This window comes from Elephantulus edwardii, unplaced genomic scaffold (assembly GCF_000299155.1).
Source record: "Elephantulus edwardii isolate Elephantulus edwardi_28Jun2011 unplaced genomic scaffold, EleEdw1.0 scaffold00291, whole genome shotgun sequence".
Taxonomy (NCBI): Eukaryota; Metazoa; Chordata; class Mammalia; order Macroscelidea; family Macroscelididae; genus Elephantulus; species Elephantulus edwardii.
The window spans coordinates 2,276,393-2,291,710 of record NW_006400041.1 but is presented as its reverse complement, the minus strand read 5'-3'; the positions used below and the strand labels follow the sequence as shown (position 1 = coordinate 2,291,710).

At 41.4% G+C, this 15,318-nt stretch overlaps 1 protein-coding gene and 1 pseudogene across 1 annotated transcript in view; one reads left to right on the top strand and one right to left on the bottom strand.

The window, feature by feature from the left end:
• Nucleotides 1-1,079: 1,079 nt before the first annotated feature.
• Nucleotides 1,080-2,013, bottom strand: LOC102851802 (annotated as a pseudogene).
• Nucleotides 2,014-10,085: 8,072 nt separating this feature from the next.
• The window catches only part of TMEM131 (transmembrane protein 131), a 408,192-nt gene continuing 402,959 nt past the window's right edge, over nucleotides 10,086-15,318 (top strand). The window contains exon 1 of the mRNA XM_006900709.1: nucleotides 10,086-10,508. Within this exon, the coding sequence (XP_006900771.1) occupies nucleotides 10,328-10,508 (181 nt within the window). The 5' untranslated portion in view covers nucleotides 10,086-10,327. The remainder of the gene's footprint in view (nucleotides 10,509-15,318) is intronic.

Here is a 15,318-nt window from a genome sequence, read left to right as displayed (position 1 = left end):
CAATTTAGAGAGAATGAATAATTTACCAAAGAACAGCTGTTAAGGGGAGGCTATACTTCAAAACCAAGCCTCACTTAAGTATTTAAGGTCCATTTTTTGTTAAAAAATGGTGTGCTGTTTAATTCATAATAGCTCCAACTCCAAAAGCCTTGGTAAAGGATCAAAGATTAATAAATTCCAGAGTGAAATCTGAGTGAGAACAATTTAAAAGGAATATATGCTTAGGCATTATATGTAAGACAACAGTCCAGATTAAGAGGTACATTGCAAAGAGGACTGGGTTGGGGAGTAAAAAGGGGAAGCGAGGAAACTGTGCAACAATGAATATTTTTTAAAAAATTTTATTTTATTTTTATTTTTTGTGGGTGTACCGTCAAATCAGATCTGACTGGTACGGGAGGAGATTGTCCCTACTTCTCCAGCAGAGCATCTGGTGGACTCGAACCATGTATGTCTGGGATTGCAGTGCAGCTTCTTGCCACTAGGCCTCTAGAGCTCCCTACAATGAATGCTTTTTAAAAAGAAACTGAACTAGGGGAAGGGGAGGGAGGAAAATGTATAAAAATGAATGAATGAAAATCCAACTTTTCCATAAACTTTTGTTAAAATCACTACTGAATTAAAAATTTCAAAATATACAACAATAAAAACAACACCTTATCTAACCCATAAAAAAAGAAATAATGCTCATTTTTAGTGTGAAGTTTTCATAAGCAAAGCCACACTTTCAAAAAAGAAAATAACATTTTCTCCAACAAAAAAGGAACATTTCTTTCATTTGTAATCATATGTCTTGGAACACATATTTTATGGAGAGCATAGACTCTGCTCTTTTTTTTTTTATTTTGAAGTAATTTATTTCTTTGTTTTTATAAATTTCCAGGCTCCCACCCTCTGTTTAAAAGGAAGGGCAGCTCTATCTTGAATACCATTTAGAATATGACCCAGCTCTCTGATTTATGCAAAAGACATAAATTCACAAATCTGCTTGGTCTACTTTCATTTTTCAATAAAAGGTTGTGTGCAGCTGCTGTTTCTGGTGAAATAAAATCTTGGGACATGGATAGTGAATAACTCAATCAATTCTTCTTCATCAAATCCATCAGGTCATCTTCTATTCCTTTCTCATTCAGCTCGTCTATACCGATGAGTGATCTTGTCAGCGGTGACCACCACGACACGGAGCCCATGCGTGTCTTGGCCCAGCTGGCACCCGATGGCGGATGACACCACCATGTTGAGGTTCTGGTAGGTGCCCCCGGCATTCCTGTGGTAGTGGCCTGAGAACACAGCTTTGATACCTGCTTTGGTGAACCTGTCTGCCACCTCCTGCCGCACCGGCCTGGGGAGGTTGAAGTAGTCGTCCTCTTCATCCATGCTCTGGAGAAACAATGGAATGTGCTGGAAGACAATAGCATGCTGGCATCGGCGCTGCCCAGCGATGCTCAGCTGCTCCTCTAGCCACTGGTCCTGGGCCTGCTTCAGGGTGGGGCACCTGGAGGCATTGTAGAAGAACTGCGAGTTGAGGACCAGGAACAGGACGCCTCCAACCCAGAAGCTGAAGTAGTCATCTCCCCACGTCTGGCAGAACTCTTTGATGGACTCAGATGTGGGGACGTTGCCGATGTCGTGATTGCCACTGATGAAGACCAGTGGAATCTCGCTATCAATGCTCTTGAGCACTCGCTGAAGGTCTTCTGTCTGTTCCCTCCGCCAGGGCATTCCTGGCATGGCATGGACAAGGTCGCCACACAGAACGAAGAACTTGGGCTTGGGGTTCAGCTTGTTGATGGCCTGGACGGCCTGTTCGGTCAGACAGATCTCCTGCCCCCACTCATCGCCACCTCTGTCACAGTCCCCCACGGACCAGGCCTTCATCAGTCCAAACTGTGGGTCTGCACCTTGGATGAAGTAGAATGCGCCTCTCCATTCTCTTTCCTTTTCTTCGGAAAATGCGTCCAGGGTCCTGCCCCGGGCTCTGCGAAAAATCCCCTCCACCTCCACAGCTGACATGGTGAGGGAGCCTCTCGCTTCGCCTGCGCTCACTGCGTAGGAGTGAACGGTGTCAGACTCTGCTCTTAATACTCCCTACCTGTGTCCTTACAAAGAAATTGAAAGCAGAGAACCTACAAGACAGAATATAGATGGTGACCATATGTAAACCAAATGCATACAAACATACTCATATACACGGTTCCTCTTGAGGATTTGCACAAATCTTTTCTTTGTTGGTATTTTTTCTGTTAAGAATAACTAAAAGATTAGTTAATTCATGGCCATAAGGATCTCCAAAAAGCAAAATCCAATCCAAAAAGCAAAATCCAAGTTGTAGTCTTTTCAATTGCTTTCTATGCATCTGACAATGAATAAAAAAGGCAGATGAAGAATCAATGTCTTTGACTTGTAGTGCCAATACCCAATAGTCCATACACTGCCAAAACAACAAACACGTCTGTCTTGGAGAAAGTGCAATTAGGTTTCTTCTTTGAGGCAAAGATGGTAAAACTTCATCTCATATATTTTAGGCATGTTGTCAGGAAGGGTCAGTACTTAGAAAAATCATCATGCTGGGAAAAGTGGAGAGTTGAAGATAGGAGGCCCCCTGATAAGGTCGATTTGAAAAGACTGTAACAGTAGGCTCAAACATGTCAAAGAAAGTAAGGATCATGCAGGTTTGGGTCAAGTTCAGCTCTGTTGTTCACAGTGTAGCTATGATGTGTAGTCAACTCAATGTACCTAACAACAAAAGCTACATGATATGGCTTACAAAATAAAATCTCCTTTATTCCCTTCTTGTTATTAAAGTGAATGGCAGTATCAACTCCCTGTGAAAAGTATGTTGTTGTTGTTGTTGTTATGTGCTGTCGAGTTGCTTACAACTCATAGTGACCCTCTGTACAACATCCCTAAACTCTGCTCTGTCCTGTGCCAATCGCACCATCTCCGATACACCCATCCCTATTACCCCAGTCACTGAATCAATCCACCTCATAGGGGGCCTTCCCCAATGGAATTTAGAAAAAAAACAAACTTAGTTTTAGGGAAATATGTGTGTTGAACATGTGAGAAGGCTGAGCTGTCTGGTCTCTGGTCACAGGAGCAGGTTCCATTCAAAGTGGCCTGTTCTTGAATCTGCATCTAGGGCTTATCTTTCCTACCTTATCTTTGTCTAAACTGGTGCCATTATTCTATGGTTTCAGATTCATGCTTTAATTGTGATTTTTATTGTTACTGGCCTTTGCATCGTCAGCATTTTAAATGTATAAGCCCTCACTTTATTGAATATCTCTGGAATTTACGTTGTTACAAATAGTTAAACTGTAATAAGGCAAAGCAGAAACACAGAAATTTCTCATATATTATTCAACATCCTTCCCACTCCTCCAATGAAAGTCATTTAGTTACAACCAAAATAAAAATTTTAGGTACAACTGAATGGTGGTGGAAGCACAGCTTATTACTAATAGTAGACAGAAAATTCAGAACTCGAAGGAGCCTGAAACCCCATTTCAAAGTATTTACCAAATAGAGCAGGGTTAGCTCCTGGCATAGTTGTCAAGCACCATGATGCTAAGCCCACCCAGTGGCTCTGTGGCAGAGTCACGTGGTGGTCCTTCTCATCAGCCTGGCTAGTGAAGTCGTGGGTCCTGAGAGAACTTGGGGACTGTGAGGTCTAAAAATATGCAATCATTGATTTCCCACTTGAGAACATAAGGTTACAAAGACATAATTACGTGCCAGGCCTTGGAAAAAGATTTTGTAAGAGATGAACCCTGAAGCTCAAGCCTCATCAGCTTCATGGGAAATCAACCTTTGATCAAACATGTCTGTATATGCCTATGCTCCGATTATAGGCAGATGCAAGTTATTTCCATGCGGCTCCTGAGCCTCCAGCAATTCAAATGCTGTGGCTCATTCCTGTATGTGAGAATCCAAATGCTTCAAGGTTGGAGAAGCTTCTTCACCCTGAACCTGGCAATGAAGGAAGGGCTGTTGATTTCTTGTGCTGGAATCTCAGAGGCTATGCTTTGGCCCAGCAAGGCAGGGAGTTACACATATCCCTAGGCTTGATATCTTTAGTGAGAAAAAAAGCATTTTGCAGATCACCTACCTCAAGCATATACTAGGGAGATCTGGCAGTTTAGTGGTAAGGAGTTGTACTGCCAACACAAAGGCAGGTGGTTTGAATCTGCCAGTTGCTCTGTGAAAAAGAAAGGCCATCTCCTCCTGTGCTATTTAATGGCTCCAAAAACCGACTGGGTTCCGACTCAATGGTACACAATAACAAAATAATTATTATTGTTATACACAAGTGTAATAATAATTGGCATAGATAAGTGTGGAAAAGCCAATTTGGAGGTAAGATATATATTAGAATCTTCATATTTCATTATAATAAAGAATACAATCTTATTATTAATGAATTTAAAAACTGATATCCAGAAAAATAAAAATGCTTTTAAAAAATAAGGCAAGGCCATTTAAAAAAAAGTATAGATCTAACAATGATTTTTAAAATACTATATAACATGGGAGAGTAGAGGGAGCATTCTGCTGAATGAAATAACTTAGTCTAATAAGGACAAATATTACACAAGACCATTGTAAAAATAGAAGGATAATTGGGCAAGATATGTATAACTGTTTAAAAGGGGAAGGGGAAGAGAAAGGGAAAGGGCAGAAAGGGTAAGAAAAAGGTGTGGAGGGAAATCACTAGGAAAGGTTCAATAGAGACTTGAAAAGATGAGGCAAGAATAGGCATAGATCAACAGTAATTAATTACACGAAATAAATGTGTATTAACAATTGTATAAATACAAAGTACATGCATGAAACATGTACTTTGGTACATGAATGATCGTATGCAAAGAATACAAACATGGGGGGGGGAAAGTATAAATATAAATGCTTAACAAAGCACTTGGATTTCTTTTAACAAATGTTCCTGAAGCCTTCTTTTCCTGTGTTGTTTGTTTTGTATTGAATCAGGAAAGCAAGAGAACAAAGAACTCCAAACAGTGCAGTCTGGACATTTTGACCCATGATCTACACAGTGTAGGGTGATGGCAGCAGCGGTAGCCACACAGCTGAAAACATCCAAGCTTCCCCTTGTCGCCTGTACCCACCACACCTCACTACTCATCAGGTGGTGGGTCATGTTCCCCCCACCTACCTTCTCTTGTCCATATTACCCTGCCAACATCCGGCTCTTCCTCAGGCCATGGTCATACAACCCTGTGTCTGGAGCCAGAGGCTCCCAGAGCATTGTTCCCAGGGCCTGCTGACTCACCACTCCTGGTCTGCAATCATGCACCAGATTAGAGGGAGGGGACACCTCCTGTAACTGGGAGGTATCCATTCCCTAGATTGGCAAAGACCCATTTTTTTTTAGCCAGGCAGACTACCCTAGGCTCCTCTGAGGCCAGCAGAAACTCTGCCCCAGGATGGACATTCATTCCTCATGCTGATGTATCTTCAACACATTTGCCCCCATAGCATGCATGTTTGTTTTATGATATTTGTATGCTTGATTATTTTATGGTTTGCTCTTATGGGTACCGCACTTTTCTGTCAGTCTGAAGTATGGAGGTGGCTTGTGGGTTGTTGGAAGCTATGCCTGTATTTTAAATACAGCAGATCACCTACAGTGGACAAATTTCATCTGAAATTCCAGATGAAAACTAAGAAGCAGGACTGGCCATGGGACAGGCCATCAAAGACTCTAAATAATCAAGGAATGCTGTTAAATATAGTATTAGAAGTAGAGGCCCTCCGATTGAACAATACTGAAAAATGAAGATAAATAGCTGCTAACATGTATTAATTATTGGAACATGGAATGTACAAAACATAAATTTAAGAAAATGGAAGTTGACAAAAATGAAATGGAACACGTGAAGATTGCCATTCTAGGTATTACTGGGCTGAGGTGAAAATAGTATGGGCCATTTTGAATCAGACAGTTAGAGGATCTATTATGATGGGAATGAAAAATTGAGGAAGAATGATGTTGCATTCATAGTAAAAAAAGAACATTTCAAGAGTACAATGCTAAAGTAAAATACTGTGAGTGATAGGATATTATTCATAGTAATAAGAGGAAGTGCTTTTAATACAACTAGTATTGAAATATTTAGTATCAATCTTTCAAGCCAAATATGAAGAAGTAGGGTATTTCTACCAAGTTTTGCATTCTCAAATTGATCGAACATCATGTTCAAGATGCATTAATAACAACTGGTGACTGGAAAGCAAAAGTTGGAAACAAAAACAAGGACTGTTTGCTGGAAAATACAGACTTTGTTACAGAGGCTGGAGATCAAATGATTGAATTCTGTGCAACCAATGATTTATTTTTTGCAAACACTTTTTTTAAAAAGAAAAAAAACAAACAAACCACTCCACAAATGGTGACTCTACACATGGACCTCACTTGTGAACTATACAGGAATCGAATCAGACTGACTACATCTATGGAAAGAATTGACACAGAAGCTCAATACCAGCAGTCAAAACCAGGGCAAGTGGAATAGACCACAAATTACGCATACACAAGTTCAAATAGAGGCTGAAGAAAATAAATTCATAAGAATAAAAATATGCCCTTGAGTCTATTTCAGCTGAATTTAAAAATAATCTCAAGTTATAGGTTTTATACATTGAATACTAACAAAGACCAGATGGCTTATGGATGACATCAAGGATTTATTATCCATGAAGAAAGCAAAAAAGATCATTACAAAGATTGGGGAGAAAGAAGAGACCAAAGCAGATGTCAGAAAAGACTGAAAATTGCACTAGAATGTAAAGGTCAAAACAACAGGAAGAAATGCTTACGTAAAAGAGAAAAATCAAAGATTTCAAAGGGCAGTTTGAGGAGTCAAAGCAAAGTACTATAACAAAATGTACAAAGAACAGGAGTTAGAAAATAAACAAGGAAGCACTCAGCATTTCTCAAACTGAAAGAACTGAAAATAAATTCAAGCCTCGAGGTGCAATTCTAAAGGATAGTATGGGCAAAATCTTGAATGATCCAGGGAGCATCAAAGGAAGATACAAGAATACACTGAGTTACTGTACCAAAAAGAATTGTCAACACTGGACCATTTTAGGAAGTATGGTAATAAAGGAAGAAACTCAAGCTGTACTGATGATACTGAAAATAAAAATAAATAGTGATGAAATACTGGTATGTTTCAAAAAACAGATGCAGCCCTGGATACGTTTACTAATCTGTGCCAAGACATTTGTAAAACAGCTAGTTCCCTGGTCAACTAACTGGAAAAAATTCTTATTTGTTCCCATAACCCACAAAAAGTGATGCAATAGAATTTAGGAATTGCCAAATAATAACCTTAATATCAAATGCAAAAAATCTTGAAGATTATTCAAAAGTGGCTTGAACAGGACATTGACAGGGAAATGTCAGAAATTCAACCTGGAGGCTATGGCATAACGTATATCATTGCTAATTTCAGATGGATCTTTGGCTGAAAGAGACCACCAGAAAGATGTCTGCTTGTGTTTTATTTGATAATACAAAAACATTTGACTTTATGGATCATAACAAATTATGGATAACATTGAAAAGAATGGGATTTCCAGAATACTTAATTGTGCTAATGTGAAACCTAACATAAACCAAGCAGCTGTTGCCTGAACAGAGCAAAGGCTCACTGCATGATTTAAAGTAAGAAAGGTGTGCACTGGAGTGGTATGCTTTTCCTACAATGATTCAATCTGTAAGCTGAAGAGATCATTTGAGAAGCAGGACTATATGAAGAAGAATAGGACATCAGGCTTGGAGGAAGGCTCATCAACAACCTGCACTATGCAGATGACACAATCTTGCTTGCTGATAGTGAAGATAACCTGCTGCATATGATAAAAAACTACAGCCTTCAATATACCTCTTAAGAAAACAAAAATCCTCACTACTAAATCAACAGATATGATAGACTACAGCTGTCAATGATTTAATTTACCTTGAATCCACAATCCTCATAGTAGTAACAGTCAAGAAATGAAAAGACATGTTGCATTGGGAAATTCTACTGTCAAGGACCTCACCAAAGTGCTAAAGAGCAAGGATGTCTGCTTGAAGACTGAAGTGGCCATGGTCACTTTCAATTGCTTTTCTAAACCATGCCCTTTTCAACTGCTTTCTAGACATATAAAAGAAGCGATGCATCTGAATTGTGGTGTTAGACTATCTGATTGCCAAAGGAACAAGTAACTCTCTCTTGAACTGAGTGTGTAGTCAGGAAGCTCCTTAGAGGCAAAGATGGTCAAATGTAATCTCATATCCTTTGGGCATACTGTCAGGTGGGGTAGTCTTTGGAAAAAGACGTCATGTTGGGAAAGGTAGAGGGTTTTGATGAAGCCCTTCTATACATGATAGATTGACTGTGACTATAACAATAGGATGGAGTATAACAGAGATAGTATGGTTCAGGGCAGGGCAAGGCTAAGATCAGTTGTTCATAGGGTCACTGAGTAATAAACTCTATGGCACCTGACAATAAGTCAGATTTGGCCTTAAAAAATACATTTGCTCAACAAATACTGCTAGGCAACGTAAAATGGCTTTAGAATAGAACTTGTTGTTATGTGCTGTCAAGTTGCTTGCAACTCATAGCAACCCTATGTACAAAAGCTCTGAAACCTGCTCTATCTTATGCCAACATTATTATCTCTGACACACCTACTCCCACTACCTCAGTCACTGAATTAACATCTCCTCCAGAGTCTTCCTCTCTTGTACTGTCCCTCTTCCACCCTCCCAGGCATGAAGTCACTCTCCAAGGACTGGTTTGGTTATTCCTTGCAACATGCCCAAAGTATGTCAGATGAAGCTTCAGAATCCTTGCCTCTAAGGAGCAGCCTGGTCTCACCCTTTCTAGGATGAACCTATTTGTTCTCCTAGTAGTCCACTGTATATTCAATACTCTTTTCCAGTACCACAGCTCAAAGAATCAATCCTCCTTATATCATCCCTAATCATTGTCCAGCATTCTGACGCATAGCAACTAATTGCGAAGACTATGGCCTGGATCAGGGACACCTTAATACCCAGAGGGACATTGTTGCTCTTCAGTATTCTCACAGCAGATTCTCCCAATGCAATTAATCTTTTGATTTCCTTGCTGCTGGTACCAAGAGTGTTGACTGTAGAGCCAAGCAAACGAAAGCTGTTAACAATTTCAATCTCTTCATTATCATGATACTGCCAATCGGCATAGAATTTATAAAGAATAAAAAAAATTCTCAAGAAGCTTAAGTTCAGTCTTGTTAGGAAGAACCAAGCACACACAGATCCTCCACTTAAACGTGAGGTTTCGAGAGGAGCGGCTTTGGGAATCACTGCACCTAACACACTTCTGGAAGAGAACTAAAAGGTCATTGCTACTTTCAGCACATGTGACTATGTGGGCATAATCCAATAGCATGCAGATCCTGTAAGTGCTTTTTGGATACGGTGAAGGAAAGAAACGATAAGAGCAGGTCCCTGTCAAGGCAGTGGGCCAGGAACTAATACAGATGCCAAAGCGGCAGAGGTACTACCAGGAGTCTTCAGCGGAGCGTAATTTCCGTGACCGGACGTCGACTCCGTTCTCTGGAAGGCTCAGGTGATGCAGCAAGCGAAATGCTAGGTTCCTCTCCGAGCCCAGGGCGTTAGCCAGCCACACCAGGCGCCACGCGCCACGCGGCCCTGCCCATGCGCTACGGCGGCTGCGCAGAGTCGGCCCTGCGCTAGCCATCACTGTCATTGCGAAGTCTGTGCGGCCATCATAAGTCCTGGCATAGGAGCCCGGGGCTGACTCACTTTTACCTAACAGTGGGATTTATCAGTGACAGACTGGTGTTGAGCTACTCTTGGCCCCTCTGGCCGGCGAAGCCTAGAGCACGTCAGAGAAGGACAATAGGTTCAGGTCATAGGACTCTGGGCCTGACAGACTGACAAGCGCCGTGAAGGCGAGGGCGGAGTTGAGTCCTGAGCTCCGCCCCTTGCAGGCCAGCGCCCTGGACCCGAGGCTCCTGCCCGTTTCCAGGATGGCCGCCTCCCGTGCTTGACCCGAGGTCTTTCGGCTTTGACTTCTGTAGACGATGCTGAGCCGCGGCCGTGACTGACACTCTCGCTCACACGCACGCACGCACGCACGCACGCACGAACTCGGACTTAAGGCAGGAGCTGAAGCCCTGGACCCGGGCTGCTTGTTTCCAGCACCGCGACCAGAACCCAGACCACGGCCCCCGCTCCGCCGCCGCCTCGGAGCCGAGAAGGGCCGCGCTGGACCTCGAGCGCGTCGGCCCCCGGCCGGCAGGGATGGGGAAGCGAGCGGGCGGAGGCACAGCAGGAGCAGCCGCTGCCTCCACGTCCGCCGTGGCGGGTCTGGAGCCCGCGGCCGCCCGTGGCGGGGGCCTGCGGAGCGCGGCCCCTTGCCTTCTAGGAGCGCTGCACCTGGTGATGACCCTCGTCGTGGCCGCGGCGCGGGCCGAGAAGGAAGGTGGGTATCAGCCCTGCCGGGCGGCATCCTTCGGAGCCCGCCCCGCGACTGTCACTGCGCCCCATGGAAGCTGCTACCGGGCCGGGCTGGGGAAGGAAGCGCCAGGCGAGCGCCGCAGCGCGGGCTCGGCGCGAAGTTGCTGGGTCTCGTCCTGGCCCGAGCCGGGAGCTTGCGGTTCGGGTGCCAGCTCTCGGCGCTTGGCCGCACAGTGGCTCGGGACCCTGGGATTCCTTCCCCTTGTCTTCTGTCACTGCCATTTCAGAACTTCTCGAGCTCTCTCTCCTGTATTCTTGCCACTTGGCTCAGTATGTAGGAGGAGGGCACTATTTTTAGACTTGATTGATGTTAATGGACAGATTTTTGGACTCTTTTTCTTGGTGATTGCCTTAAAAAAGGCGTGCAAACACAACTTATTCTAAAATGCCGTTGAAGAATAGGGAGGCTGGTGAAAAGGTTTCACAGCATCGCTTCCAGAATTTACTTTAAACGCATTTGAGTGGGGTTGGTTTTTTTTTTTTTTAAATCTTATTTCTTCAGCTTTCACCTTCGGTATCGCATTGCAGAGTTGATTTTTTTTTTTTAAATCAATCCTCAGTAAAATTTAACTCGTTACTAATGTATTGACTAGTTAACATTTTACAATTTAGTGTGCCTTTATTTTAGGCCTGGAAGACTTTAAAAACACATGTCCAGTTTTTAGTTCGGAAACCCTTATATTTACAGTTAAGGTCTCGCACCTATTTGGAAAGCCCTCGGTAATATGGTGTGATTGCAAAATTGGTGCTTTGACCAGGTACAAAATTACATTGTAATGTAGAAAGTAAAATTCGTGTAACATTGTCAGCAATATCTGTTTTAGAATTTAGGAAAATAGGAGCAATTACAGCTTTTATGAAGAAATTATGCGATGCGAATAGTTTTTTAAAAGTATAACAAAACTTGTAGTTTACTTTTAACAGATTCTTACTACAAGAAAATGTCTCACTAGCGTAATTTTAGAGTTGTGTTCTAATTTATAATTAAAGTCCCTTGCTTTTTATTGTTATTGAAGGCCACAGCAAATGCAATGGAAGTTAAAGTGCACATAGTGCAAATTTGGAGAGTCCGTTTGCTCTTTGGTTATGTTCAAGACATTACACTCTATTTTTTAGCTTTCTAAGTAACCCTTACGTGATTTAACATGAGTGGATGTTATTCACAGAATTGCTGTCTATATCAAAGATTGAGAGAGGCAAGATTTTATTTCTATATTAGTAAAACATTAATGCTTGAGGAGCTCTAGTCTGGGGTAAATAAGTGACCACATATAGATCTCACATTAGTGGAGTGCATGGTACCCCATATACACTGGCAAGTAGTTGATGTTCATAAAACTTAAAAACAGTGTGAGTAATAGAATGGACAGAGTTCCTTAAATTTAAAGTTGTCCATGTTGGGTTCCTTGCTCTTCTATGTTCCTTTGTTTATCTTGCCTGTGTCAGGCACACTGTAGACACTTAGCATTTTTCTTTTTCTATTAAGGCAAACTCACTGCTCTCTAAGTTTCTAGTCTGGATAATCATTTGGATTGCTGATGTCAGTTTCACCCTATAAGTTGTTATATACCACAGAATCAAGTATGACTCATAGTGACCATATGAACAGCAGACTTGAACACTGGCCTATCCTGTGGCAGCCTCATCTCATACACACTTGAGCCCTTTGCTGTAGCCACTGTGTCAGTCCACTCACTGGAGATCATCCTATTCAGCTGACCCTTAAAAGGACCATAATAGGTAGACATTCTTTACTAGCTAAGCTATTAATTGGTTTTAAGAATACTTCAGACAGTTCTTTCCCTCATCTGTTTAAATGCAGTGTTCATTATTTATCCCCTCTTTTAGTAGTTTCTCCCCAACTAACATGTGAGTCCTGTTATACAGTAGTGGCGTTATGCAGTATTTGTCCTTTTGTTACTGAGATATAATTAGGTATTATTTGCATTACAACAGTCCAGAATAAGAGGTGCATACCAAAGTGAACTGGAGGTGGTGGGAGGGGAGGAGGAAGCTTTTTAAAGAGAAAAGTGAAGGGGGGTGGGTAGGGAGGAAAATTTGCAATAGTGAATGAATGAAAATCCAAGTTTTCTGTAAACTTTTCTTAAAATATCAATTAAAAAAGTACTTCAGAGAGTGATTTTGGTTTAAAGATTATTTCAGAACAGTAGTTTCAGGGATTCATCCAGTTTCCATGGCTCTAGAAGTCTGGATTTCATGAGAATTTGAAATTCTGGCTTACAGTAACCCCCTTTTGATCATGGTCTTGATGGATTCCATGAGTTTTTTTAGTATTGTTGTAAAAGAGGGCTTTGTTCCTGGAAACAGCTAAGCATTGTTTCTACTGTCTCTTCCTGACTTCGTTGCCCTAAACTAGTAGAGACCAGTAGTTGCACATTGAAAGCTTTTAAGACCCCAGACACTAGTGAACTGGGAAGTAGAACAGAAGTGCTAAACACTGTTGATTGACTGGGATGCCTTTTGTAATCATGATCCTGCATCTCCAAATCAAGGAACCAAAGGCCTTAAGATATTTGCTTGTATCATTAAGATTATATTGTATTGCTCCTTCTTTTTCCATTAGCAGCTTTATATGCTAATTCTTTGAGTATAATTAGGTAAACATCCTTTTCTTTGAGCCTAAAATACTTTTGTTGATTTTCCATTAGCCTAGTGTATGTGTTTTCAGATGATTCTCTGGTATCAGTGTTGTTGTTAGCTGCCATGAAATTGGCTCTGGCCTATAGTGATGCTGTACACGAAAGAAGGAACCCCTGCCTGGTGCAGTGCCATCATCACCGTCTCTGGTGTGCCCATTGTTGCAGGCACTGTGATAATCCATTTTGTTCAAAGTCTTCCTCTTGACCCTCTACTGTTCTAAGCATGATGCCTTTGTCCAAGAATTGACCCCTTCTGATAACATGCTCAGTGTACGTGAAATGAAATCTCACCATCCTTGCTGTGAGGAATGCTCTGGTACAGTTCTTTCAAGACAGATCTGTTTGTTCTTGTGACTATCTATGGATACTTAACTCTTTGCAATTGGTTTTTCTTCAGTCTTCGTAGGCATGTGTAAAGGTTAGATAAGAAGATCACTTGCCAGAATGTTAAACGTGGTTGACTCCACCAGTGACCACTGCTGACAGACATCCTTCATGGCCCATGCAGCTTCTGTATGAACAGTATGCAGGTGTAAACTAGTTAGTCAAGATGGTGATTGTAATTAATATAGAACATAGAACTCTGTGCATCATAGTTTATAAATGGCTCTGATTCTATTCCGATGTTCCATGGAGATAATTTGCATAAATGGCCTTTGCATTTATCTTTTTGCTGATAAAATTCTACTTTTGTTTTGACTAAGGAGATTAAACACATTACATTTTTCCACAGGTTTGGTATCGATGGGGCACAGATGATAATATTAGCTCCCAGAAGGATGCTGTTGCATTTGCGAAAATGGCACCTTGGTGGCGAGTCTCTGAAGATAACCAAATTCATTGTGCTCGTTAAAACCTGAAGTGTTGTGTGCTAATATAGGGATTGTAAACCAGGTTGATTTTTCAAAGTTAAGATTTGTCTGCAATTTTCATAACTCACTGCATATTTTGTATATTGTATCATTCCCTACCACCACTGCAGTAGAATTTCATTAGAAAACTTTCAAAACTAAATAGAGCTCAGTGTCTCATGAAGAAAAAGGATAGAAAATAGCTAGTTAAGTTACCTAATAGTGGGGAGCTCTGGTGGCCTAGTGGCAAGAAGCTGCAACTACAATCCCAGAGGTGCACGGTTCAAATCCACCAGATGCCCTGCCGGGGAAGGAGGGGCAGTCTCCTCCTGTACCAGTCAGATCTGATTTGACGGTACACGCACACACACACACACACACACAAAAGTTACCTAATAGCATTTTCCTTGTTTGGGCTGAATGTGGCTTATTTCTTTAGTCAGAAGTATGAGCCATTTCTTGTCTTAATGTCCTATCTTTATCTTAACTTGCATCTTAATTGGTCGGTGTTGGTATGCAGTCACTATTCCAGAGAAAGGCACTTTGAGAATGTTTTAGCCAAGATGTTAAATTTTTAAGAGCTTTGAAAAAGTTGCCAGAGGTAGAATTTACTATAATTACTACAAATAACTGACTTATTTGGGATTGATAATCAAGAATTTTCCTGAGGCTAATAAAGAACTAGATATTGAGAAAAGCTTTGATCCAGGCCATGATCTTTGCAATTACTTGTTGTGCATCAGAAAGCTGTACAATGACTAAGAATGATAGAAGGAGAAGTGATGCCTTTGAGCTGTGGTGCTGGAGAAGAGTATTGACTATACCCTGGACTGCAAGTAGGGTGGAGGGGCAGAACAAGAGAGGAAGACACTTGATGAGATTGCTTGATTCAGTGACTGGGATAATGGGAGTAGGGTTGTCAGAGACAGTAAGATTGACACAGAATAGAGCAGGATTAAGGGCTGTTATACATAGGGTCATCATGAGTTGCAGCTGACTCGAGGGCACATAACAACAAACAAGTGAGAAAAGGTAAAACATTTATATGTAAATGTGTATGTGTGGTGAAAAATATAGAAATATTTGTATTCATATAATTATTAAAACTTTATTTTTAAAATAGAGTTCTAAAGTATAAGCCAGCCATTCATGCAGTAAATAAATAAATATTTAAAAAGATGTCAAAGTAACATATTTTCATTGTGTAAATTGCGGAGTTAACTTTAGTGTCAGTGTTGTCCCTGCCTTTCTCACATGCACCTTT